Consider the following 27790-nt stretch of genomic DNA (forward strand, 5'->3'; position numbering starts at 1 on the left):
GGGGTTGTTGGCGGGGGGGATGACGGGGGGAGGGTTGTTGGCGGGGGGGGGGTGAACGGGGGGGTTGTTGGCGGGGGGGGGATGACGGGGGGGGGGGATGACGGGGGGGGGGGTGTTGGCGGGGGGGTGGCGACGCCATCTTGCTACTTCCCAAAGGCTCATCCGTCGCGCCCACGTGACTTTCGTCGCAGCCAATCCAGACGCTCACGGCGAGCCACGAGCCAATCAGCAGGCGCGCCGTGGGCGGAGACTTCGCGCGCAAAGTTTTTCCCGCCAAATTCGCGGTGACGGCGGCGGCGGCCGCAGCAGCAAGCAGCAGCCTCCGTAGAACGTTGTCGTTTATAAACATCGCAACATTTCACATTTACGCGTACACGAGCCTCGTAAAAGGAAAGCAACTCTCTCGCCATGGCCGAATGGGACGACTTCGACGGGTTCGAGGACGAGTTCGCGGACGAGTTGGAAGTTTTGATGGAACGCGACCACGGTGCGTGCTCTATCTGCTGCTGGATGAAGGCCTTCCCTGCCCCCAAGCCACCCAACTGCAACGCCAGATGATTTCGTTGCTCCATCTCCTCGCGTTGGACGTCACCCTCTGATGTTTGCTTGGCCCTCGGCTACCACTGTTCTTAACCAAAGTGAAATACAAAATAGACTCCATCACTAACACAGTTATGTGGCCTTCCAAGGCATATATATATTTGCTGTATAATAGACGACGTTTCTGGCAATGGCCCCTTCATAGCACGTTGGGAGAGAGAGAAAGTGACGATTCTTGATTAGACGATGGAATAATAATTATAATGGCGCTATCGTAATTAGAATTGACACCACTTCGTTCTTTCGGTAAAGTCACGGATGTTTAAATTAAATCACGACGTTTCGATTGCAACACAAGCAGCAATCACCATCAGGTGGGAAACCCACAGCAAGAACATGTTTTTGATTGCTTGTGTTGCAATCGAAACGTCGTGATTTACTTTATTTTCTACCCACGTGACTTTACCGAAAGAACCAAAGAGTATGGATCTCTGCAGTCACGAAAACTTCTAATCCACATTGAACCACGTCGTTTGTTCTGGGCAATCTCCTGTATCATTCCCTTCTCGCCACGTGGCCTGCCCCAGACCCACAGAGGTCACGAGCGAACGTTGAGCCCTGCAGAACCAGTGGTGGAGATCTCGCATTCCTATGGCGAGGGCTATCCATCGGGCAAGCACTGCTGAGTTGACCCGCACATTTGAACTCGTGAAGAGGGGGTGATGATGGGCTGAATCGACCCAAACGCATAATAACCGTGTCATCCCATCACTGTTTACCCCGTATTCTTGTGCAGGTACATTGAGTTTGCAGGTCCATGCTGCGTTCAGCAGTTTTAATAGGGCCATTTTTAAAAAAATCTGGCGGTGTTTCTCCCTTGTGATGGGACTTTGTAGGTTGAACGTTGATATTTATAAGGACAACGGGTGACTTATAAGGACAACGGGGTGACCAATAAGGTCTGAATTGGTCTGTAATAAGGTAGGCGGCACTGATAAGGGGTTGACAGGTATACAAACGTACTGGCTTGTGCATTATGGAGCATTCTGGATTAAGCGTACACAGTTCTACCTAAGCAGAACTCCATTCTGTCTCCGCACACAAATTAAATCTGGATTTCCACCCTATCTGGTTTCTATAGGGTAAGTCCCTAATTACATCACAACTTGAAACTAATTTATTTCTAGATTTGAAGCTTTCGTGACTGCAATGATTCATATTCTCAGGTTTTTTCGGTGACTTTACCGAAAAAACCTGAGAATATGAAACTAATTTATGTTGGGTGATCTATACGAGAGATATTGTGACCCCAACCCCCTCTGCAGACAGCGAATGCATTAACATTGTAAATGTTGTGAGTTTTCTCTATTAACACGCCGATGTGCTGAACTAGTCAGTAATTGGCACGTTTTTATTACGTGACAAACCTTACTAATTGGCTGCATCGGGTGGTGGCAGGTAAACGACACGTATATTTACGCGATCTAACCCAAAAAAAAAGTTTTATGGACTTTCAACTTTTATTGGGAAGTGCTAATAAGAGCTATCTTCTGTTAGAACGTGCCATTTACCATCGCAATCATATTCTCTTCCCGTCAGATGGAGGTCGCTGGGCCACGTGTCTTGTTGGTCATTGCTCTCCAGTCCTGTCTGATGAATTGCTGCCATTTATGCTCGCAGAGTCGAACCGAAAAAAGGAAGAGCCTCGGGTCGCTCGTCGCAATGTGCAGCCCACGTCCTTCGAGGAGGCCCTCCAATCGGGGGACTTCGGGGCCGGGAGGCCCAGCGCTGCATCCACGAATCCTCCCGGATCCGGAGAGAACCACCCCAGCAAGAGGGACGCGGAAGACATGCTGGCGAGCGCGGTCAGAGCCCCTACCAGTAAGAACGCACCGACCCACCCACCACCAACCAACTGAACGCAGGCCACGCTCAATGCTGAGGGCTTGATCTATCCGACTGACCGTTTCGTCTCGTCCACACTCTGTTCAACCAGCACACTGCAGGTCACAGACACTTCTCTTTCGGCTTCTTCCTTCAGACTGCTTCAGACTGTTTGACGGTCGAATTCAGGTCCAATAGTTTATTTTCGCACGTTCTTACTTCCTTGGTGTCTTGAAAACTCACCTATTTAAACTGGCCTTTAACCACCTAGTTCTCGCCGTTTACCCTGGTTATGTTGGTTTCCTGCTTTCCTTACATGGCGTATTGAGATCTACGGATGAACTATGCCTTACAGATGTAAATTATTATTATTGCTCATTCAAGAAATCCATTAACTTTGATATGTTATACCTTCAATAGTACTGTGTTACTGGCCACTTGACATTTTGGGTTTTTGGGCCTGCACTTTCCCTTTTTATTGTTCTGTATTTTTTATTTATTTCTAGGCTTATCTGTTCTAAGGTATTCCAAAGACCTGCCTTGCAAAGCAGCCTGAACTGAACATAAAAACGCGTTTTCGGAGATTAGGTGTCGAGACCTGTACAAGTGCGCCTGGAATAAAGTTGGCGATATTCACCAGAGTCCCTGCTGTGAATTATCACTGGGCGTGGCCACGTCTGTGGTGGAGCTTTTGCATCAGATATTCACCTCCAGGACAGCATGTCCATGTCGATACTATAAACTATAACCTATATTTTATTTTACCTGGTAAGACCTGCCGAGCTATTCAGCTGTTTTTCAGAAGCGACCTGGCCACAGATGATAGTGCAACGAAGTGGCTCATCATCATGTGCAAATTTATCGCAGCCAAATACTCGAAACACATGTTTCTTTATATATGGAGGGAAAACCCAGATGCAGTGCTGCAGCAAGTAGGCCCCAAGACTAATCCGCCCCGTGGTTGCCTTTGTGCAGCGCCCAAGCGCAAGAGGCCCCGACTGGATGCCATCAAGCGGCTGGAATTTACGGCCGATCTCCTGCCCAAACCTGCGCCCACCGAACCGGTGGCCTCCCAACCCGGGGATGAGTCAAGCGGGAGCCACGACAACGACCTCAGCGGCTTCCACGACCTCGACGCCTCCCCGCCCGACGTACCGGCAGAGTGCGTCCGCGTTCGTTTGTGCACACGAAACAAAGGCAAAAATGCCCTACTATAGTGTAGTTAGCGAGCACCTATTAAGGCCAAAATGGCATACAAGGGGGTGGGGTGGCCAGCACCATGCCCGGTCGCCTTGGTCTCCCCAGTGGCAATGTTTACACATCGCACTAAGTTCTCATTTGAGGCTGAGTCGATCTTGGGGAGGCCCAGAACCAGTTCAGATAATCGTCACTGGTGTTGACCGTGAGCGGGAATCGAACTCGGGCCGCCCGGTTTGCTAACCGCTACACTTTCGCACATGCGCACACAACAACAACAACCGCCATTCGCCACTAAGTGGCGGTGACGTTACCACGACACTTGTGCCAGGCTATGTGCACATTGAGGCCACGTGAAGTGTCAAACGCCCGCTGGCTGGAGGTCACGGGGCAGACCCAGATGCCATAGGTCGACTGACTGAGACGACTGGCTGTTGCACCACCTGTGCCCCCTACTGTGCCAACTTGCTGTGCTTTATATGCGCACACATACACACACGGACACGCAAGGACATGGTGCCCAGTAGTAGTATGCTGGTGGACCTTTAAAATAAACCGCTCGCATTTGGCCCCGTGAGCCAGGCGCAGTGGCGAAGGCCTGTGAATCCCAGCGTTTTGGAGGTGAGGGTTAGTAGATCAAACAGAGGTCTCTGAAACTTCCACACGCGTTATATACTCGACTTAAAGCTTTTGTGACTGCAGGAATTCATATTCTTTTGGTCTTTCGGTAAAGTCACGATAGCTGTATCAAGTAAATACAGCTATCGTGCTGTGACGGTTCCACTTGAAGACGGAAGCTTGTGTTGCCTCCGAAACGTCGTGATTTTTATTTTATTTTACTTTTATTAATTTTAATATTTTTTACCTACGTGACTTTACCGAAAGAACCTTAGAATATACACCAATAAAGCTGCAAATTTCACCTTGCCATACCATGAACTGGAATAAGCATTACTTGTGCTGCAGTAGACGCGGCGGCCAACCCAAGCGGGCGGTATCGATGGCCTCCGCGGAAGCCGTGGCGACCGCCGCGGTGGCTGCTGACGTGGAGAGGAAGCGGGTCCTGAAGCGGCCGCCTCTGACGGACGACTTTGTGAACGTGACGGTGCCGGGTGGCGACCGCTACTACTTGGCGCTGGGCGCGGACAGCAGCAGCCACGCGGCTCCCATGGTGCGCGCGACGACGCGCAGCTGTTGAGTTTGTAGATGGCTTACCTAGTCTAGCAGGGATTTGTTATTATAAAGATTATTCCGATGCAAGATTTCGGACCATTCTGAGCAACAACAAAAGATCGGTTTGGATTTGTCAGGAATGATGACGTGATACACGTTTGGTGTTTAGTAGTGCCGGTGTGGCGTACCGTCAAGTACTGGTCCATTTTGACCTCTGACGTTACGTGACCAATGTCACATCCGTGCTTTTACTGCGAAAAGCAGTGTCACATGACACCCGGTGTCATGTGACGATCCCAAAATGTGAAAAAAGATCCGAATTCATTCTCGAAATTAGTAGTACCGGCATGATATTGTACAATATACGATGTGATTATTTTGTACAGTTTTGATAAATGCGTCCCGTTTCCACGTGTATGCGTGGGGTCACGATTAGTGCACACGCACAATTTTAAGCTTGCAGCCCACTGAGGTGAAGGAAGGCCACTCACATGGCTCACTCTAGGTTGCCCATCACTGGTCTGGGTGCACATTTACAAGAGTAGAGCCGTTTTGCTTTGCAGGCTGCAAAATGCTTCCATCTCATGTTCTCGTCAACTTCGTCATCGTGTGCAGCTACGCACTTTTTTGTATTTCGACAGAATCCAGACTTGAGCTTTCGGAGCCAAATGTCGCTGCAGCTTTTGAGCGTGCCGTTCGCGATGCTCAAAGACCAAGTAGTTAGGGAGGTGAGTTGTCCAACGCACCTTGCTCTTATCGGCTGCGATCTGTATGTATATTCGTATGTTGACCATCTTTCGTGCCGTACGTAGCCAACCGTGCTATTTGGAGATGTGGGGAAAGGACAACAGCCTTCTCCAGGGTCGTTGGAGAAGGCTCCTCTTTCGGGCAGTCACCTGGTGAAAATGTGGACTTTTCCTAGAGTTGGAACAATGAGTCAATTGAACAACTGAAAATTGTACTCTCCCTCTGTAGGTACAAGAGACAAGCCAAGAAGCGCCGAGTAGACACTGAATAAGGACTAAACTCTGCTTATTTATACATAAGTTGTTTGCCTTTTGTTTCATAATACATTATATGTATATAACCATTTAGCTGATTTTTTTAAGTGTTACATGAACAGGACAGGTGACATGTTATCATGTAAAGCAACCATAAACACATGAAAAGACGTAGGTTTAAAATGTATGAGTAAAACTCTACTATCTACACAATATACATAGACGTAAAATGTAAAAAATGGTATATCTTGGGAACAGTAGCCCATCAGTTGTTCTAATTATCATATTTCAATTCAGCACATCAAAAACCATAATAAACAGCACATTTCATCTCTGAAGCAGATGACGTCTAAAACATTGTAGACCAGTGTAATCGGAGAGCTCAGCTCTAGAATTCTCTGATGAGCATGAATCTGTGATGAATCTCAAGGTCGCGGCTCCATCTTCAAACCATTTGGTTGCTATACATTTCCAAGTGATGTTTAGTAATCATTTGTGAGAGCCCAAGTCGCTTCTGAAAAAGAGCTATATAGCTCAGTGGGCCTTGATGAAATTAAAATAGTTGCATTTCATCGTTTACGTGCCTTGTGCCGTCTGAAATGTGCAGAGGCACGCAAAGGTTCTGGAAGAGGCTGAGAGATTCGTCACTTTGCTTAACAGGTGCGTACACGGACTTGCTTAATTTACACTTTGAATAAAGCAATCGCTTGTCTTTATGCATCAATTTCATTAACGAGCAGGTATGGACGCAAGTAACGCTTATCATGAATACACTAAAAATGTGAACGTATGTTTTAAAAGCACTGACAATTGCAGAGTATTTAAGTGGCGTCACTAAGCCTGCATTTTCATGGATGTTTTAAATATGTTAACGTTTCACCGCGACGACGCTTGACCCCTGACCCTGGCGGTTCGGATGACAGCCGAGTGGCTCAGGAGATCGAGGACTCGGAGGAGTTGGGTGGTGAGGGCGGTGGCGGCGGTGATGATGATGGAGGCGGAGACGAGGTGGATGGTGACGATGGGACAAAGAGCAAGGGGCTCTGGGTCGATCGTTTCACCCCACGGCACTACACGGAGCTGCTCAGCGACGATGTGAATTCCCCTGCTCTCCCTGCACCCTCCACAGGCAGCACCTTGTCAACCAGCACCATATCAACCAACACCATGCACAACCCATCATACCCTGCACAACCAGCATCCTGCATAACTCAGGCTAACTTTATTGTCAATGGGCATGGGACTTTGGGGTGCGTGTTACTTTCTGGGGCGTCTTTCAATCGAGAAAATACGGTAGTTTATGAACAAACGCGTCGGTACGCTCCTAGTGCCTGACCCCTCTGTTCTCACCCCTGACCCTGCCGTGCTTCAGTACATGAACCGCTGCCTCCTCAAGTGGCTCAAGCTGTGGGACATGGTCGTGTTCGGCCGCGAGAGGAAGAAGAAGCCACCGCCCGTGACGGCAAACGAGGAGCAGCCGCAGGAGCAGCAGCAACAGAAGAAACAGGGCGACAGCAGGCAGCAGTGGGGGCAGAAAAAAAAGAAGGGCGAGTGGCTGCCGAGGGATGAGTGGGAGAAGAAACAGGGCTGGACTCGCAGGGGTGGCGGCACCAACAAGGTGTGTTCATTGCCGTGCTGCCTGGGTCTCGTATTGTGTGGTGGTACCGCAGCACACTGCGCCCCCTGCCGTGTCATTCAATGGAATTTTGCCAAGCATTCCAAGGCAGGACGCTCCTAAAAAAGAGTTGTGAGACTCGGTGAGGATTTCCTGGGTAAATTGAATAACACCTTGAGATGCAATGTGTCTTTTGCAAGACACGTACGACACATTCCAATTTTAATTTATAAATGGACACTAATGTATTAAAATGTATTATATTTCACATTTTGGCCTTTATGCTGTAACAACAACAAATTCTTATTAAGTACTCGCAAATTATTCTTGGAATTATGCACAGCAACATTGCCTGAGACTTTGCAACTGCTGCAGACTACAGGGCTTTGACAATATCCATGTGCCATAAGAATGGCGTAAATACCAGATGTACTTAATTATCAGGAGTGATTGTTGTGTCTCGTTAGAACTGGAAGAGCAAAGCTCAGATCACGGAGGACATCCTGGAGGATGAGCTGGATGCACACAATCGTCCCAAGTACAAGGTCAGACAAACGCACCCGTGTACGATATCGTACCGCGTGAGCGGTGGGCCAAGAGTACCAATGACAAAACCCAACATGTCCGTCGGTAACGTCGTTGGGCTTGGTGTACAAGAGGTTCATGTGTTCGATCCCGACCCTGAAGACGCCTGCTGTATATTTGGAGCTTGCATGTGCACCCCGTGGTCGCGTGGATTTTTCTCCGGGTCCTCCATTTTTTCCCTACGCGTTTAGAAACATGCGTTTAGAGTATTTGCCTGTTGTAAATTTCCACATGATAGGCCACTTCGTTGAGCTGTCACTTGTGGCCAGGTCACTTCTGAAAAAGAGCTAATAGTTCAGTGGGTCTTACCTGGTAAAATACAAATTGTTTAGTTTAATACTGCCTGAAGAGTAAAAAAACATATAACAAGTGATGTGATCTTGACAAATTTCAGTTCTAGAAAGAAGGCTGTTCCAAAATTTTGGTTAGATCACATTTTAACTTAACACTCCACCTCCCAACAGAACCAATCAAATTAAGTTGTCACCTGATTTTGTTGAAAAACACGTTTTATACTAATTTGTAAAAAAAAAAAATGTTTTCTTTTCGACTTGTCCGGATTTTATGCTCCCACCGCTTGCCAGGTGGTGCTGCTGTGTGGGCCTCCCGGGCTGGGTAAGACAACGCTGGCGCACGTGGTGGCGCATCACGCCGGCTACAACGTCGTGGAAATGAACGCCAGGTATGCACGCAGCACCACTTGCGCATGCCGTGTCCTAGCGCCGCTCCTCGCACGTGTCTCGTGTGAGTCCGTCTCCCTTGTGGTACCAACGTTTGAGGACCGAAATGTGTGAATATCACTGTTATGGTTAATTTGATTACACGTGGACAGACTAATCTGGGTTGCAGATTAACGACGCTTGCGATAAGTTAACAGCTTTTCGCGTGCGTTGGTGTAATTAATCAATGACTTTAGTGTACATCCCTGAGGGTGAGTTTGCTTTGCGCGCCGTTCCCAGCGACGACCGGAGCCCCGAGGTGTTCCGCACGCGCATTGAGGCAGCCACGCAGATGAAGTCGGTGCTGGGTGCGAGTGAGCGGCCTAACTGCCTCGTCATCGACGAGGTGGACGGGGCGCCCTTGGTGAGCACCGTACTCACCTTGCCCGCTCAATTGCACGCACGCACACTGGGAGACACTGCAGGGTTTGACAGCTCGGGGAAGGGGATATCCCGCGTTCTGTCGCACACGACGTTTCTGCGCTGTGCGTCGAAATTATTTTTCCTTGGATTCATTTTCCTGGTCGTGAGGATAAGATGCAAACTTGAGAGCATTGCCATTCGTTTCTTTATTAGGCAGGTGTCAACGCGTTGATCGTATGTATCAATCAAATTATTTGTAAGTGTTACGCTGGAATCTAGTCGCGACCTCAGAATCGTTACAGAACAAATCATAGGCTGGTTTAAAATCAGTACATATTCCCTTATTTGCCCAAATAAAATGCTCCAACGTGGCAAAGTGAGCTTAAAGAACCTCCGCTCCTTTGCACGCTATTTCAGGCGGCCATCACCACTCTCCTGACCCTCGTGAACCGGAAGGACACCAAGGAGACCGGTGGGGCAGCACCAGGGGGCCGACGGCGCAAGAAAGATGGAGGCCTCTTGCTCAGGCCCATCATCTGCATCTGCAACGATCTGTGAGTGGACGGCAGTCACATGTCCCGCCCACACGACTTGCGTTGTCGGGGTTTTGAACATCCACACAGTGGGGGAGACAAAGACGGTTTGGTGTGGTGCTTGATTGAACCACAGTACCTCCTCATCAGAGGTCGCAAACGGGTTTTGATTCCTTACCCGTACCCGGCCGCACCAGGGTCGCAAATGGGTACCCGTACCCGGCCGGGTACGTTCCCTACCCGTACCCTACCCGAAATGAGTGACAAACGGTTACTCACCAGTGACTCACGGCCTACCCGTACCCGGCCGGGTACGGGTAGCCGGGTATTGGGTAGGGTACGGGTAACCGGGTATCAGGTAGGGTACGGGTATCGGGTACCCGGTTGCGACCTCTGCTCTTCATGTGCCATTCTGGCCTTAACGTGCGATCGCTAATAAAGTCTGAATTAATACATGCGGGGGATCTTTGTCATTGTGATTCTGCATCGCCGTGCCATCCTTCATAGGTGCTTGCCTACAGCACGAGCCCCAATGGTCTGTGTGTCTGTGGGGGATCATTGTGTTTTTGTCACCCAGGTATACTCCTGCATTGAGGCCGCTCAGGCAGCAGGCGTTCACGCTCGCCTTCCCGCCCACCATGCCATCGCGACTCGCACAGAGACTCCTCGAGGTGCCCGGCAACATAGCGCCATGACAGACACCCGCTCTGGTCATCGTCGTCATCGCTTAATGCTTACGCTACGACTCCCATGCGTTACACCCCGAGGCACCAGGCGGCAGGGGACTTCCGTTGGGGAGCTGTCCCTGTGCAGCACGCCATGGTAGTCCAACTGCCTCTGTGTGCCTCCTGCTTTATGTTGCGTTTGTCTGGGCGAGGCCAGATCTCGAGCCTGCAGGGCCTCCACGTGGACACGGGCGTGCTCCTGGCTCTCTGTGAGAAAACCGAGAACGACATCCGCTCATGCATCAACACCCTGCAGGTGATCCTGACTGGCTTGCCGTACTTGCCTCTACCTCACTGCCCTTCCCTCCTGCTCCCCGCCCTTGCCTGCCCTTCCCTCCTATAGCTTTGTCTTTGCGTGTGCAGTTCCTGCAGGGCCGGGGACAGAGTGAGCTGAACATTCACACGGTGCAGTCCCTGAGCATCGGCCTCAAAGACCAGACCAAGGGGCTCTTCCCAGTGTGGCAGGAGATCTTCCGGCTGCCTCGACCACAGCGGTGTGCTCCTCTCACACACCCCCACCGGGACCAGACCTGGCCTCAGTTTTCTTCTTTTTCTTCTTTAATATGGCTGCTGATGTAGGTGCAGAGCAACAACTACAATTTCACATTCAGGTGGTCAAGCCAGATAACCTGCAAAATCGCCTGATGAAGCTGGTTGTAATTACTAGCGAAACGTCGTACTCAAATTGTAAATGTTTCGGGTTTATTGTCCAACAAACAAGTATGCTGAAGTAGTAACTTATTGGCACATGGACGCCACTGTGGCGAGATGTTAACTACCTCGCCTGGTATACAGGAAGTCGTGGGTTTGGTCCCATCCATGACGCTTGTATGTGTTCTTCCCGTAGTCAAGTGGATTTTTATCCAGGTATCTCCGGTTTTTCCCTCCACATTTAGAAACATGTTTTAGAGTATTTGGCTGCTATAAATTTGCACGTGATAAGCCACTTTGTTGAGCTGTCATTTGTGATAGCCAGGTCACTTCTGAAAAAGAGCTAAATAGTTTAGTGGGCCTTACCTGGTATCAAAAAATAGTTTGTGAGAAACCTCACTAATTAGTTGTATCGGGTGGTGGTTGCGATAATGACACATTTATGTTTACGCGATCTTAAACAACAAAAGCCTTTATTATTAATAATATTGGTCGCTAAAGCCTACGGGTTAAATTGTTGTTGACGACGTTCGTATGGTGGCGGCGGTGGTGGCGTGATGTACAGAAAGCGGGTGAGTCGCGACGCTGCCGGTGAGCTGTTCCCCACGGCGCCCTGGGAGGTCGACGTGGGCCCCACAGAGGGGCGCGCCACAATGAGCACGGGCGCCGCCCGATTCCACAGCTTGCTTCACCTCGTCTCCGCCAACGGAGAGTACGAGAAGCTGACGCAGGTGAGCGACGGTAAAACTCGCCCCTTAGCGGGACCTACGCCCGTCCACCGACGAGTCCAAGCAGAAGGCATCCTTGGCGGGCTCCCCTTAAACCCGGCGTCGTACGCCGTTTTGCGCGCGTGCAGGGCCTGTTTGAGAACTACCTGGCCGCGCGCGTCAAGGACCCTCGCATGGAGCTCGTGTGCCTGGGCACCGAGTGGCTCTGCTTCCAGGACCTGGCAAGCTGCTCCATCGCCCGTGGCCAGAACTACGTGCTTATGCGCTACCTGCCCTTCGTGGCCGTCGCATTCCACTTCCTGTTTTCCACCAACTCGCCGCCACGCCTCAACTACCCCAACAGCAACTTCGAGGTGCGCAGCCGCCCCATAGCCATCGTTAGCCAAGAGAGAGAGGGAGGTGGGGAACAGCGCTCGGATTTGTTGTTTTGGCGTGATGTCCCAACGTTTTACTCCACTTGCTGAGAGATTCTTCAGGGTAACGAATGGAGCAGCTCGCGTTCTCCCTCGATTATATAATGTTGCCGACCGCTGCTGGTGTGTGACGTGGGCCAGTCGATGTTGTTCATCAGCTTCGTCATTTGCGCATACGACGCACAACTGCCGACAGTGCAGTCTTGTGCCGTGTCTGTTGGCTGGGGGGAGCTGCGGTGACCGGAGTTTAGAGAGGAGTGTGGATAAGCGGTGGCTGCTCGGTGCAGAGGCCCCAAGCAGTGGTGTTCATCCGAAAGTGTGATGTCACAGGAAGTGACATTACTTCCATCGAAAGTGTCATAACGTTGGCGTCATTTTAATGATATCTGATATCGCCTATGCCTGTTTTAGTAAAACGTGGGGAACAGCTATTCTTGTCTTGTTGACCTTATATATAAGCATACGTATGAATGTGTGGTGCATGTGTATGCACGTTTGCATACAAATTAATGTGTGGCACGTGTCTGGTGGAGTAGATGCAGAGCAAGCTGGCGCAGTCGCAGAACCTGGTGACGAGCATGATCGGGGAGGCGTCGGCACACATCAGAACCCACGTGCCAGCCCTCGCCCTCATTCTCGACTCCCTCTGCCTCATCCTCGACATCGTCTCGCCCAAAATGCGGCCCGTGAGTCACCGCAACCGAATAGTCCCCACGCACGACCAAGCCACGCCGCAGCCGTGCCGAGTTGCCGTGCTGTTGTTTCCGCTGCAGAACTCGAGACGGATGTAGATGATGCGGTGACGTAACACGCAATGCAATCAACGCCGTCATTAGGCCTGCCCACCTGGCCATGCCTGGCCCTGAGCCAGAGTCATACGTCATCTCGTGAGGCCAGCATAGCACGGTTTGGACCTGGCTCGGTTGAGAGCCAGTGGAAAACCACCTGTATTGTGAGGGCACCGCACTGACCAGTGGAAAGGGGATCAAAGAACTACGCTCAACATGGTGTGTGGGAGTGGGGGGCTTCATCTAGCAGTGGATTGACAGGTGACTGTAAATGTATATATATATTTTCTACTCTGCCCTCGTCTTGGCTGGGACAAAATCTTAAGACGTCACAGTTTTGTGACTGTTAATAGCAAACGGCCACGGTTATAAAACTCCAGCGTCATTCTGCCATCTTCACTGTTGTTGTTGTCGCCGCGCTCCCTTGCAGGTGAACACGCAGCTGTACAGTGCTCGGGAGAAGCAGCAGCTGTCCGAGTTGGTGGCCACCATGCTCGCATACAACCTCACTTACCGGCAGGAGCGCACGCAGGACGGACAGTACACCTACCTGCTCGACCCGTGAGTGGCGCGCGGTACACAAAAGAGTCAAAGATCCCCCCCCATATAGCCTGAACAGACTGTTGGGGGGGGGCAAGTGCTGTTAGCGGGCACCTGTGAAGGCCAGCACGGCACACGGAGGGGGGGTGGGGGTGGGTGGCCAGCACAACGCCCGGGCGCTTTTGTCTCCCCATTTAAGGCCGAGTCGATTGAAGGGAGGCCCAAGACCAGTTTGGATATTTGTAACGGATGTTGGTCGTGAGCGAGAATCAAACTCGGGTTGCCAAGTTTGTATTGCAGTGCGGCGACCACCCCGCTTCCCAGTGGCACACAGACAAATACAAAGATCCCCCATATAGCCTCAACAGACATTTGGGCCAAGTGCTGCTAGCAAATACCTATGAAGGCCGGCACGGCACACCAAGAGGTGGTTGGCCAGCATCACGCCCGACAGCCTTCGTCTCCCCAGTGGCGATGTTTACATACCACACCAGGTACTAATTTGGAGACTGAGTCGTCCTAGGGGAGGCCCGTTACCGGTTCAGATAATTAATCATTACTGGTGTTGGCTGTGAGCGGGAATCGAACTCGGGTCGCCGGATTTGTAGCGCTACGCGCGAACCACAACACGCACTAGATTTGAAGTTTTCGTGACTGCAAGGGTCCATACTCTTTGGTTTTTTCGGTAAAGTCATGTAGGTAAAAAATCAAATAAAAATAAATTAAATCACGACGTTTCGGAGGCAACACAAGCTTCCGTCTTCAGGTGGCACCGTCACAGCAAAATTACTGTATCAAGTGGAGAGAACTCTAAGAGACACGAGACTATACAGGTTAAGGGGGGGGGGGAGGAGCCAGGATGGGACGTGGGGAGGGTTAAGTTAAGCCTCCTTTTGTTATGCTGCAGGGGGTTAGAGGAGGGAGAGAGCTCCGTGTGTAGGCGATGAAGGCCGGCTCAGATTGATGAAAACCGTTATATAACATCTCTCGCATGTGTTTTCGGATTGTAACGTGTTGTTCGGCATGATGTCCGACTTTTTGCTGAACTTTCTGGGAGCTACTTTAGGAACTGGATCAAGGAGCTCATATCCTTCCTAGATAGCACCGCTCATTTTGCTTCCTGAAGAGGCCCCCAGAATGTAGGGCAAAAACATCGGACATCATTTCAAACAACGCACGGGTACAGCCGGGAAAAAAATAAAACACCCATCGGAGAGCTGTACAGCACAACGCGCGAAAACTTATAGAGTGGCACTGCTTTTTTTTAAACACAGTGGCGTGATGCATATTTCACGGATTTAACTTTATGGTTGTTTTTCGGACCCCGCTCTAAATACATTCAAAATTAACGCTAAGCGGATGGACTTTCCAAAGCAGCAATAATCGCACGGGCTGGGGGATGCAACATGAACCCCCCTCGTACTTTCCAACGCTCATAATCTGTCCCTGCTGTCTCTGGTAAACGTTAAGCCCCTTTTTACCCAAATTCTTGAGTGGGCCTGCCTCTCTTCAGCCACCCCCCCCTTCCCCTACCACCAAAATAAAAAAAACAGTGATGAACAAATTTCCATTTCATTTGGATAAACCCTTCCATATCTGCGACATCTGCATCTTGAGAGTAAGCTTTTAATTGTCACGAAATCAAGCACCCCACCGCCTCTGTGTGAGGTGCTGCCTGCCGCGATCACGGTGGAGGCAAGGGACAGGTCGTGCCATATGCGGCGCCCGTCGGCGAGAAGTGGGAAGCCGCTACCTGTCCCCACATCGTCTTCTACGAATGTCGGGAGGACCCAACGCAAGAGTCCGCTGGATCCTGCTGTTGGCAGCAAAGATTGTCGATATCGATTGAGACGGAGAGGGCTCTTGTATCGAAACCACGTGCATGAGGTTGTGGACGGTGTGGTCTGCGGTTATAAGGTGTGCAACGTACATACGTGGAGCGTACCGGTGGAAGTAGAACTGGGCCCTCCGATTATTATTTAAGTAAACAATTGCTCTGACAATTATAAGTCTCTGTTCCCATGTGTATTGCGGAACTGGAGGTGATGGGTGGTCCCTGTTGACACCATCGGCGTTGTTACGCTGGGCGTGGCTCGTAGGGCGTTTCCTGCCTTCCAGAGGCAGGGCCCGTGTAATCGACAACAATAAAAGGCATCTATTAAAGTTTATCGTTAATTAAACGACTGATTTTCCCCAGCTATAGCTGGGAGGGCGGGAGCGTCGAGGGAAGTCACCATGCTTTGCTGTCCCCCTCATTCCTCTCCAATGTGGAGCCCAACCCATTGGCTCACAGGCTCCCCTCTGGCTGCTGTGATCCAAGCAATTTCCCTAAAAGGTTATTTTTGTTCTTGAATCCTGGGCTCTGGGAATTTGATGTTAATCCAGACCACAGGTTGCTTGAAGCAGATAGTGGCAGCAACATTTGAGTGGGGAGGGGGGCTGCGTTTGTTGTGACCTGCCAAGCCATGACTCATGCAGAGAGTGATCGCAAACAGCGAAACGCACCCGCTTAATCCCACCGTTGATTCGCTAAAGGAAATACAGCGTTTAAACGCTCAAGTCTGCGGGGGGAAATGGAAGAGGATTAGGATGGGAGGCAGGAGGGAGCGGCAGGTGGCGGCAAAATGTGTGTGGGGTATTGCGAGCTATATACGGGGGCCCTCTCTTACGAATAATTTGGCGGTTTACGTGCCATAAAAATTACACGAGCAAACCTTTCCCTCTGGCGGTCGTCACCTTGGTGTGGAATTAACCATGCGAGTGTGAAAGGAACGGCCGTGGCAATGGAAGGTCACTCACCATTGGGGCCGCCCTCTGCAGAGATTGCCGCTGAAGGGATATGCCCTTGACCCTAACTTTGAAGTGTCAATTCTTCTTGTCCTCTCACCACTCCTCCCGTCTTCCAGTCACTTAAAAATGGTGTCATGTCCCCTTTCCGTCTTTGCCACCCTGGTCTTCGCGTACATGACACAAGCGGCACCGTTGGCGTGACGGCGGAAGTCGAGCGCGGGCCCCACGGTCTGTCCCGTGGATGTCATTTGGGTTTATGTAGGACACAAGCTGGCGCCACGTGCGCACCAACAGATTGTTTCGACGACGGCACGTCACGGAAAAGCATGTGCGTGCGTACGCGCACTCACATGTACCAGATTACACTCGCGGTACCCGCGCGTGTATGTGCACGTGTGTGTACGACTGACGGAGAGAGACGACGGGAGGGAGAGGGAATACCTTACATAAAGGACATTTTCACGAGCAGTGTTAATCCGTCGGACGGGACGAGGGATCTTAGCGCATCAGATGGAGAGCGGGAAAGAGCAGCTAAACCGACACCGGCAAATATATTTCTACTAAAATTCATCGATGTTGTTTCATTTGAAGCCGAGATATCCTGACTCTTCGTTGTCTCATGCGACCGTGGCCCCAGCACGTTGGATTAATCTTCAAGTGTGTGAAGACTTGGGTCCAGCCAGCAGCCTTCCGTCCCTCCTGACAGCTCAACCTTTGTCTTCAGGAGAAGAGAAAAGACGTTGTTCACGGCGGGGCTGCTCAGATGCTTCATTTCGCGTGGGACTTTCCGTCGTAATGCTGTGGCAGTGTGTATGAAGAAGGTGTGCGTGTATAGTTGTGTCGGTGCGTGTGCTGTTCTGACTTAAAAGCGCAGCCAGAGTCACGAATTGAGGCAGCTCTCACTTTGCCCATCAGGTGAAGTCGGCGTTCGTGCTTGCGGATTGTTACTTTCCGCTATTCATCCTCGTCAAGTCGGTTCGTCACAAGTTCACGAAGAGCAGCGAAAAATGGCAGCGGCGGCAGCAATCGAGAAACAAAAAATCTTTTTGTCTTAGAAAACCGTGGCCCGCTCTCGGAAAACCGTGCCGCCGTTTTGCATTTTCCTGCAAGCGCTCGTTTACCGCTCGATCCAATCCGAGCCGCTGGTGCGTTTAGCTAAACCCCCCGAAGAGTCGGCGACTGGAGACGCATTCTCGGCAAAGTATCCGTGGCGCGCGGGGCCGCACACGCCGCGGAATGTTCCAAGCACGGTGCCAGGAGCCCATTGTCATCACGGACTGGGGCCTGCCGCTCGCCGCTGCACTGCTGGTGCTGTTGCTCATCTACGCCTTCCTCTACATGCCGGCGCACATGCAGCAGCTCATGCTCAACGAGGGGGCCAAGCTGGCCAACGGGAGCCGCGCTGGTGGCATCGATGCTGGCGCCGTACCCGGAACGCCGTGAGGCGATCGGGTTCGTTGAAGGTTCACCGCTCGCTCATTCTCACTGCCGTCACTCGCTCACCTGCAGTCAGTCGTCTACGTATCACTACAACTCTGGTTACCATTCCCGTGAACTTCTCTCCTGAGGATCCGGTCTACGGTGTTGTTTCTTCTGTCTGCTTCTTCTTCCCTCGAACTGCTCGAATTTTAATTCCCCCCCCCCATCGTCTCTTTACCCAAGTCCTTATTCCCTTGCCGATATCAAGAAATGCATTCGCTCTTCGTCTATTACGCCGCCAACGGTGCTCTCTGTTGCTGACCGCTTGGAATTTTTGTGGCCATTTGGGCCCGTGCTCGGCAACTGTGAATTTAAACAAAACCGAAGCGGTGAGGTGACGGCGCGTCCGGCGTACGGGAACCCGTTGGGCTGGGACAATTACTCTTGCTCGTCGGGACTCGCAGGCGGTGGCGTTGTCCTGCTAGCGAGAATGTGGCGTTTTCACCCTCACAGGGTTTTGTTGGGATAATTGAGGAACGTCTTATTGTGCTCAGTGGTGTGGTGTTTTTTTTTGTGTGTGCGTAGCGCTAGAGTTGGGGGTCTGGGAACTCTTTATTAAGAGTCCTTCCAGATACGGAACATTTCTTAAAATGGATTAGCCAGTCATCTTTCCGCAGAACCCATCGTATAGAAGAGTTTTGTCTTTTTCCCCTAATTTTATACTGATTGTGCTTTTTGGCGTCACATCATGAGACCAGGTCACTCTTGAAAATGAGACTCACCCTGATCACTTGAGTTCTCACCTTGATCAACACTCGGATTTTGATTTAAAGCTTTCGTGACTGCAGCAGGGATTCATATTCTTGGTTCTTTCGGTAAAGTCACGTAGAAGGGAAATAACAAAATAATATATATATAAAACAATAACAATTCTCACTACGTTTCGACTGCAACACAAGCAATCCACATCAGGTGTGAAATCCACAGCAAGAAATTTTGAAAAAAGTGGCGATTTTCCTAACGTTAGGAAAAAAAGTGGCGGTTTTTCCTAAAAACCGCCACTTTTTTCAAATTTTCTTGCTGTGGATTTAACACCTGATGATGATTGCTTGTGTGGCAGTCGAAACGTCGTGAGAATTTTTATTGTTTTATATTTATATTATTTTATTATTGCCCTTCTACGTGACTTTACCGAAAGAACCAGGAATATGAAACACTTGGATATTTCTCAGAGCAGTGCAACCCTTAGTATTAGAGAGCATCCCACTGAAGCGGATATCAGAGCTGCCTCAAAGACCCTTTCACGTGACCTCTGGTCCACACAGTTGAGGGAAGCCGTTACCCATTTGTTTGTGACATGACGGTCAAGCTAATATTTAATTTTCAGAGCTGACATTCAGCCAAATTATGTGCAGAACAAATTTAGCTTAATGGATTGGTTTCTGAAGTAATTGGTCCTGGGCCTGTAACCATCAACTCGCTCCACTTGAGAATATGGTAAAAATCACAGGCGACCGCCTGGATTCGAACCCAGGATCTCTGGGCCTCCTGACCACTGCTGTAAAGGGTGTTCAGCGATGCTTACCCAGATAACTAAATAACATTTTTATTTATTTTTGAAATATTTCAAATTTTTGTTATCTTTGCCAATTTCCAAAACGGTTCGTTAATTTTCGGCTTTCTTTTGACGCCGCACGCACGCCTTGTTTTTACCGACTTGTTACCACGTGCCGACAAGCTCACACCGATTCCATCGATTTATCGCCATGCCTGTCGGTGCGTGCGCAGCAACATGGAGGCGGTGGCACGCTACCCGAGCCTGCCCCAGCGCAAGCAGCTGTCATACCAGATGCGGCAGCTGATAGCGCGCGAGGTGGAGTTGGAGCGGATGCGGCGCACAGAGGCCGCGGCGATCGCACGCAACTCGACTGAGGTGAGGGGCGCACGCCCATCTCCGCCACTGCCTGCTCACGTTTTTCTGACACTGTCACTCTTATATGTCTGCCACTGTCGCATCCTTTCCAACCGTCGCATCCCTGCTACCATCTTCTTGGTTCTTTCGGTAAAGTCACGTAGAAGGGAAATAACAAAATAATAAAAATAAAACATAAAATAATTCTCACGACGTTTCGGCCACAACGCAAGCAGCCGTCCTCAGGTGAAGAACAGGTCTGTCGGGGAGACAGCGTCTGAATGAAACACCACCACCAGACGCTGTCTCTCCGACAGACCTGGTCTTCACCTGAGGACGGCTGCTTGCGTTGTGGTCGAAACGTCGTGAGAATTATTTTATTGGTTTATTTTTATTATTTCCATTCTACGTGACCAAGAAGATGAATCCCTGCAGTCACGAAAGCTTTAAATCGAAATCCCTGCTACCGTCGCATCTCTGCCACCGTTGCATCCCGGCCACTGTCGCATCCCGGCCACCATCACATCTCTGCCATAAGTCTCGTCCGTGCCAAAAAAGTTCAAAGTACATACATACATCCCTGCTGCCCCTCGTTCACTCCTCCTCGCTCGAGTCCTGATCCTCGACCGCGATCCCCGCTCCCCCCCCGCCTCCTAATCCTGGCCACTGGCCCATAATCCCCACCTCCAGCACTCCATTTACTAACCCCTAACCTCCCTTCTACAACCTCTAACCCCTAATCCATAACTTTTAATGTAATCACTTCAGCTTGGCTTTTATCTCTAAACATAACCCTTAATCCGTGATGTCAACCAAAGCCAGCGCCGGGTAAGTCCCAGTTGCAATTATAATTGGCAATTGAGCAATTGAACATTTGCCCCACAAAGCTAGTTGGAGAGTTGGGCCTCTTACACACTCTTCATCATCAGCCACGGTCTGTCCACTGCTGAATGAAAGAATCGCCAAGCCGTCGCCATTCCTCACGTTGACGCAATGTTACAATCGCCCTGAGCGCCTCCGCACAAGCCAATTGCGTCCCTCCGGTTCCACAGTCGACGTGCTCTTGGACGCATTCGCTCGTTGGGCTGCCATTCCATCATATGTGACAGCAGGTGGTGGCATGCATTGATTAAAGTATTAGTTATGGATTAGCGGTAAGAGGTTGCAGAGTACTTGGCTGCTATACATTTCCACTTTGTGGAGCTATCACTTCTGAAAGAGCACTAATAGCTCAGTGAGACTTACCCGGTAAAAAAAACATTTTTTAAAAGAGTTCTACATTTGGCCCAGTGCTATGTTTTTGTTATCAAGTTCATTTTCCATAAACACATCATCATGCTGTTTCTTCCGTTTCCATTTGAATAGCTGTACCTTGTATACACATTCTGATAGTTTGATTTCCAGTTGTGTCCCTCTGACAGAGATCTCCCCAATGATACAATCGATTACGTTGAGAGAGAGCGACTGCATTGAAAACCAACTAATTTGCGTCCGTTAATCAGAACTGATTTGGGGGCCCTAGGGGGTCTGGTAATGTGCGTGGGTCACGATTAGATTTCAGAGTGGTTATTAAGTACCCAGTTGGCACTGTCTCGTTTGTATTGTCCGTCTCGTTTGTATTGTCTGTCTCGTTTGTATTGTCCTTCTCGTTTCTATTGTCCTCCTCGTTTCTATTGTCTGTCTCGTTTCTATTGTCTGTCTCGTTTCTATTGTCTCGTTTGTATTGTCTGTCTCGTTTGTATTGTCAGTCTCGTTTGTATTGTCTGTCTCGTTTGTATTGTCCTTCTCGTTTGTATTGTCCTTCTCGTTTCTATTGTCTGTCTCGTTTCTATTGTCTCGTTTGTATTGTCTGTCTCGTTTGTATTGTCAGTCTCGTTTGTATTGTCTCGTTTGTATTGTCTGTCTCGTTTGTATTGTCCATCTCGTTTGTATTGTCCTTCTCGTTTGTATTGTCTGTCTCGTTTGTATTGTCTGCCTCGTTTGTATTGTCTCGTTTGTATTTGTCTCGTTTGTATTGTCCGTCTCGTTTGTATTGTCTGCCTCGTTTGTATTGCCTCGTTTGTATTTGTCTCGTTTGTATTGTCTCGTTTGTATTGTCTGTCTCGTTTGTATTGTCTGCCTCGTTTGTATTGTCTCGTTTGCATTGTCTCGTTTGTATTGTCCGTCTCGTTTGTATTGTCTCTTTTGTATTGTCTGTCTCGTTTCTATTATCTGTCTCGTTTGTATTTCCTCTCTCGTTTGTATTGTGCGTCTCGTTTGTATTTTCTATCTCGTTTGCTCTTTTTATTTCCAATAGCCTAATCGCACATTTGCATATTATATCTTGAAGTCATAAATCATTGATTGTTATGCACACAGGTTGATCCTAATCAGTGATCCAATGAACCATTAATACTCAATAGCCATGTAACTCGCCACCCTGCAAGTTGACTTGGTGGAATGTAATTCTGGGTCGTGATTTACGTCAAGAACCGATTATTTTTTTTAATGGAATATTTCCCGTCTTCTTTGTATATCGCTTACTGTCTCGTTTTGCGTGGTTTTATTCACCCCAAAGCATAGATATTACATTGAGTAACCAAATAATTAGCACAGATCCTAAATACTGTAATCGATTACAATTCATGTAGCGTTTGATGCCTAATGCTTTATAGCAATTGTATATTGCAAAGATTGGGTTGTGGTTGGGGAAGAGGGTTAGGGCTACTGATCGGCCAAACCACTGTTTAGCTCTCCAAAGTGTGTTTATTTTTTTGGATTGTACCGTGTGTTGCTGTCCGACATCATGCCGAACAACACGTGAAGCGAAACGTCGGACAAGCCGAACAACAATGGGTACAACTCGAAAACGCATCGGAAAGATACACAGCGCAACCGCGATAAGCTACGCGGCACAAAGTAATCTTTTTCCGAGCGGTTCTGCTGAGCACCAGTGTTCCTCGCCCGTCTACGTGTGCTGCCCTTGTTCAACGGAACTCATACTTCGTCCTTCCCCCCCCCCCCCCCCTCTGCCCAGCGCCGGGACGGGACCGGTGCAGCAGGCGCCGCCAGGGCACAAACAGCGGGACCCAAGAACCACCAGAAGCGCTTGGAGCACTCGCTTCGCAGTATCGTCGTCAACGACAAGTTGGCGCCGGTAAGGCAACCGGTCGCCCGTGCAGTGCAGCCCTTCGATTGCTCGCTCACGCCGCTGCTGTCGGAACCACCTCCACTTGAGGGAGTTCTAGAGATTCCCTCGAGAGAGTGTTTGGCCTACGCTACCGGGCTGGCGAGACATCTGGGAAGAGGTGGAATTAGCCGTTACCCACCGCACACCACCTGCCAATCGACGGTGGTGTCATACTGCTGGGTGGACAGAAGCGAGGGGGGGGTGATTTAAGAAATTTGCACCATTGTTTCAACTGCCACACAGAGAAATCGATTGAACTGGCGACCTCTAGATTACAAGTGCAGTGTGTTAACTGTTACACCACGGCAGCATTCCCAATCAATCGTTGCCTCTGACTTATTCACGGGTGTTGCTGCTTTGCAAAGGGGGGGGGGGGGGATCTGGGGGAACGTAAGGGCAGAATCGGAGGAGGGCACATGGTATATTTCAAACCTGCAGCAACAGATTGATTAAAAAAATCAAGTGTCTCCCTGCTCAATTTATAATGTGGTGAAAGTCATCACTATTGGCAGTTCCAAGCCAGTGGTCACAATCCGACAGTCTCTCCATAAGTGAAACACTATTGAAGTCTCACAAATTGGTACCTGTTTCTGTCAACCCTAGAGGGATTGCGGTGATGATGGTCCGAGCCGGACTCATTTTTACTTTGCATGTCACTGCACTGCTGGATGACATTCCACCCACACATTTTTGAGTTAACCCTTTCCTGGACGTGCGTGCGTTGTTCCCCGCTCCCACCCCAGCCCGAGACAGATTTCTTCGGCCGCCCTGTGGTACGACGGGAGCCAGCGCTGGCAGTTTCAGGTAGTTCCCGACCTCACACTGCATCCGCAGCTCCACACCTATACCGCCTCGCTCACTCGTTGCAAGCTGCACATGACGATTAGCACAGTTGGCTACACACAGTGCAACAAAGGTGCAACAAAAGTGCAACATCCATACATGGCCATCTCTGAGACACACTTAAGCGGTTGCGCTTTCGCTACGTTGTCCCCACCTGAAGGATGCTTGTGTTGCGCCCGAAACGTCGTGATTTAATTTAGTTGTTATTTTATTTTACTTTTTTTTACCTACGTGACATTTACCAAAAAAACCACGAAAGCTTCAAATCTAGAATCCACACATGACGAGGGTGCCGCTTGCTGTCTAGCCATTGTATTTATTTTTCAAACTCGTAATGCGTTGTTGTTGTGGAGCATTATACGTGTGCAGTCAGGCTTGTTAAACAAATGCTGCTTGATGGTGATTAGCAGATGTCATTGGCCAGTGGGCTCGCAACTAAACTACAGCCCTATGCAACACAAAAAGTATATTGCGGTGTTGTTGGAGGATTATCGGTATAAGCATATATAAGCAAGTATCTGTTCCGTGTCTCAACATATAAATAAAAATAATGACTTTGCTGATGAGACCCAGAAGGCTGAAACCAGCCCAAAGTTTACTTGGTTAAAAAAATGCTCCTGGGATGGATATTTAACTGGAATGCCAATGGGCCCGATAGACTAATTAAATGTTGTTTGGAGGCATAGAACGGATTTTTGGGTTATTTTGGCTATTGACCCTCAGTCGTTTAATTAACGATGCCGCTACCCCACCCCCACTTCCCCCCCCCCACCATCCTCACTGTGCCACCCATTCACGTGGCTGGCGCAGTGGACGGCGTGCCGGAGCCGGAGTCCATCGAGCGGCGCATTGGGAGGGCGGTGGGTGCCAGTGACGTGTGGTTCCGCTTCAACGAGGGCTTCTCCAACGCCGTGCGCCGCAACCTGCACGTGAAGGACCTCCTGTGAACGTTTTGCCTATCGCAAGCGTCGGCGGGCGTGATTCTCCAGGACTCGGCGAAGACTTGAACAACCGATGAGCACCGTTTGACGTGGAACTCGTAAAATATCATCACCTTCGTAACACAACGAGGACCGATCCGTGCGCGCATCTCATCTTGTTCTCCAAAGGTCGAAGCAAACGATGCCCGGATGAAAGTGCTCTGCGTTACCGTGTGGGAACGAGATGTGAACTTTTTATTTGGAAAGAGAACGTATGCAATACAACGGGTGTATTTCACGGGTAAAATACTGACAGCCATCACCTTGTTTAATCTTCACAGTTATAAAAATTCACAGGGACGGGTGACTGACATGACTCTTAACAGCGATTCCCACGAGGGAAAGCGAAGGGGTCATTGTGAAACGGTTGAGCGACACGAGCCCCCGGGTTTCCGGGGTCACAGGATGACGCACTTGCCCTTGTCCACCCAGGGGTTTTCCTTCATGAGCTCGGCGTTGAGGATGGGGTCCGTTTTTTCCCCCTCCTGCACCCAGCCCACCAGACTGTCCCCACGCAGCACACCCACACAGCACACCCCTCCGATGACCACGGTCTGCTACATACACTGCGAAAGAAGGTTCAACACATACGTACGCGCCCCCGCGTTACTTGCATACAACACATGCATGCAACATGCTGTACATAGTGTATGTGTGTACGTGTACATCTGGTATTTGATTTTTTGTGTGTGTGTAAGCCGAGATCTTCACAATAAAAGTTTGTATTGGTTCTATCGCTAAACCAACTGCTCTGTGTTCAAATGCTTGCGTAGTTTTTCGTGGTCGTTCCGTGTCGCTCTCCGACTTGTTTTTTTTTGTCTTTACCGGGTGCCGTTCGGTTTGATGTCTGACGTTTCACTCTGCGAGCGCAATCAATGAGCTCAATTTTTTTGTGTACTGTTCACAAAAGGGCCTTCCAGTTGCAAACAATGAACGCTGTTGTGGAAGGGGTTCATAGGGAAAGAGCCGGCCGGTAATACCAGATTGCGATTAATCTTTGCAGAAAAAGCACTCTTGCTCGTTCAGCTCACTGGCCAGTGGCTGATTGCGTAGAACACCGTGTGGAATTTACGTATTTGCAGGACATTTAGAATCCTCGTGAAACACTCTTCTGTATGTTATCCAGCTGGCTCCGTCAAGGCAGCCCTCCTCCGAGCCGAAAACTTCAATCCAACGTGATGTGACATGCACCCCCTTGAGGGGCTTTCTTTTCCCTTGGTTTTTCATTAAAAGAAAAACAAGTGCACTGTGAACTCTGTGACCCGAGTTCAGTTCCCGGTCACGGTTAACATCAGTGGGCAAGGTCCTGGGTGCCACCGTCACCAACCTGCGTTGACCGGCGTGATGAAGTATGGTCATTCAAGCTGCATGACCGACACGACATGGGGAGGAGGAGGCCTTCTAGCAGTAGATTAACAAAGGGCTGTATTTTATTTTGCACCAACTGCCACTCCTATGGCATGCAGGCCCTGGCCCTTATGTCGTTGTATATAAGGAGTCCGTCCCTGAAATGTGTCAGTTATTTTTGGCTTTCTGCTTGGGATGTTTGCAGTTAGAACAGAACAAGTTTGGAAAAATAGATTAAACAATATACCTCCAGCAGTGGATAAACCGTGGCTGACTGATGGGTGTAGCGTCCCAACTCCTGTACTGCCTTTGCCGGGCAAACACTGGCAACATCCTTAATTTTCAAACAAATGCAATTGCTGTATGTGATTTAAATGATAATTTGCTCAACTTTTGTCAATTCACAGACCTCGCCACTGTTGGTTGTGTGGATTGTTTAACGGGAATCAAACTCGGGTCTCGGTGTGCAGTGCTCAAATCGCTGTACTACTCTTCCACCTTGGTGACTTAAAGGAGCAATAGTACCTTTGTAAAAAAAATATATCACTATGGTGCTGTGGTGAATGGAAAAAATGTCATTTGAGAAGCGATGTAGCTAACAGTGCAACAGCACCTTGTGTTGGAGAACAGGCATTGACAACGATTATACTTAAGTAACTTGATCAGACGTTTGTATCCATATTCGTGACACATCTTGTAACGCGTCAATAAAAAAAAACGTGTGACTTTAATTGTCTCGTGTATGAACTTATCTGAATTATTCGCAAATAAAAACTGAATTCACTTGATAGCTTTTCGTTTTCACGATAATACATTGTCAGCTACACCCTCCACCATCCGGCCGAACAAATCAAATATTGTTGGTTCTTTCGGTAAAGTCACGTAGAAGGGTGCTAACGTTAAGAAGAAAAAACCGCCACTTTTTTCAAATTTTCTTGCTGTGGTTTTCACACTTGATGATGATTGCTTGTGTTGCAATCGAAACGTGAGAATTGTATTGCTTTAATATTTTATTATTTCCCTTCTACGTGACTTTACCGAAAGAACCAAGAACATGAATCCCTGCAGCCACGAAAGCTTTAAATCGAAAAATCAAATCAAGTTGTCACGCCAATCGATTTGGCTTTTTCAGCAATCCGGAGCAAGCCAAGTGTTGCCAAGACCGTAGGCAGCCGGTTGCGCGTCTGGTTAGAGACGTCTACGCGTAAACCAGTCGGTTGTAATGCAACTGAATGCTCAGGTGAGCGTGTGTGTGTGTGCGCGGTAGTGTAGCGGTTAGCGCGCTGCGCTATGAACCTGGCGACCAGGGTTCGATTCCCGCTCACGGCTAACACCAGTGACGATTATCTGAACCGGTCCCGGTCCTGGGCCTCCCCTAGGTCGACTCAGCCTTAAATGAGTACCTGGTGCGGTGTGTAAACATCGCCACTGGGGAGACAAAGGCGGTCGGGCGTGGTGCTGGCCACCCAACCCCCTCGTGTACCGTTCTGGCCTTCATAGGTGCTCGCAAACAGCACTTGCCCCTACAGTCTGTTAAGGCTATACGGGGGATCTTTGTTTATCTTTGTTGTGTGTGTGTGTGCGCGCGGGAGTGAAGGAAAACGCACGCGGGGATGGTGACGGACGAGAGCTCCCGCGCGTACTCGAGCTGATACTGGAGGCTCTCCACCTCCAACTGCATCCGCGGCTCGTCCATCTCGTCATCGTCTTCGTCTTCCATGGTGGCTCCAGGTGGAGCTCACGGACCTCTGTGCTCGCGCTTTCAGCCGGGCAAGAGAGTTGCACGCGCAAGAGGAGGAGGAGTTTGCGGCACTGGGAGAGACGCGAGAGACGTTTGGTTTTCGCAGCCAATGTTATGATTCGTATTTTGAATTT

The 27790-nt window shown here is 49.6% G+C and overlaps 2 protein-coding genes across 3 annotated transcripts; one reads left to right on the forward strand and one right to left on the reverse strand.

Moving 5' to 3' along the window:
• The first annotated feature begins 197 nt into the window (after positions 1-197).
• CHTF18 (chromosome transmission fidelity factor 18) lies at positions 198-26646 on the forward strand. 2 transcript variants are annotated; one of them, XM_078605087.1, is made up of 23 exons: positions 198-487; positions 2221-2421; positions 3400-3586; positions 4588-4792; positions 5436-5522; positions 6403-6455; positions 6719-6890; positions 7168-7413; positions 7878-7955; positions 8580-8677; positions 8955-9078; positions 9495-9631; positions 10188-10281; positions 10493-10591; positions 10699-10829; positions 11552-11717; positions 11843-12067; positions 12664-12813; positions 13346-13476; positions 19453-19597; positions 22593-22712; positions 23489-23549; positions 24399-26646. In XM_078605087.1, exons 1-23 carry the CDS (start codon positions 409-411, stop codon positions 24533-24535), a joined length of 3126 nt encoding a protein of 1041 aa, XP_078461213.1. In that variant the 5' UTR covers positions 198-408; the 3' UTR covers positions 24536-26646. The 2 variants fall into 2 exon arrangements, with proteins under 2 accessions (XP_078461213.1, XP_078461214.1); XM_078605088.1 differs by having other exon boundaries at positions 4591-4792.
• GNG13 (G protein subunit gamma 13) lies at positions 24743-27668 on the reverse strand. The gene is made up of 2 exons (XM_078605089.1): positions 27523-27668; positions 24743-25072 (listed from the first exon to the last, which is right to left on the reverse strand). Exons 1-2 carry the CDS (start codon positions 27633-27635, stop codon positions 24967-24969), a joined length of 219 nt encoding a protein of 72 aa, XP_078461215.1. The 5' UTR covers positions 27636-27668; the 3' UTR covers positions 24743-24966.
• Positions 27669-27790: the final 122 nt, after the last annotated feature.

The sequence above is a fragment of the Lampetra planeri genome, chromosome 23, assembly GCF_965212315.1.
Source record: "Lampetra planeri chromosome 23, kcLamPlan1.2.h2, whole genome shotgun sequence".
In the NCBI taxonomy this organism is placed as follows: domain Eukaryota; kingdom Metazoa; phylum Chordata; class Hyperoartia; order Petromyzontiformes; family Petromyzontidae; genus Lampetra; species Lampetra planeri.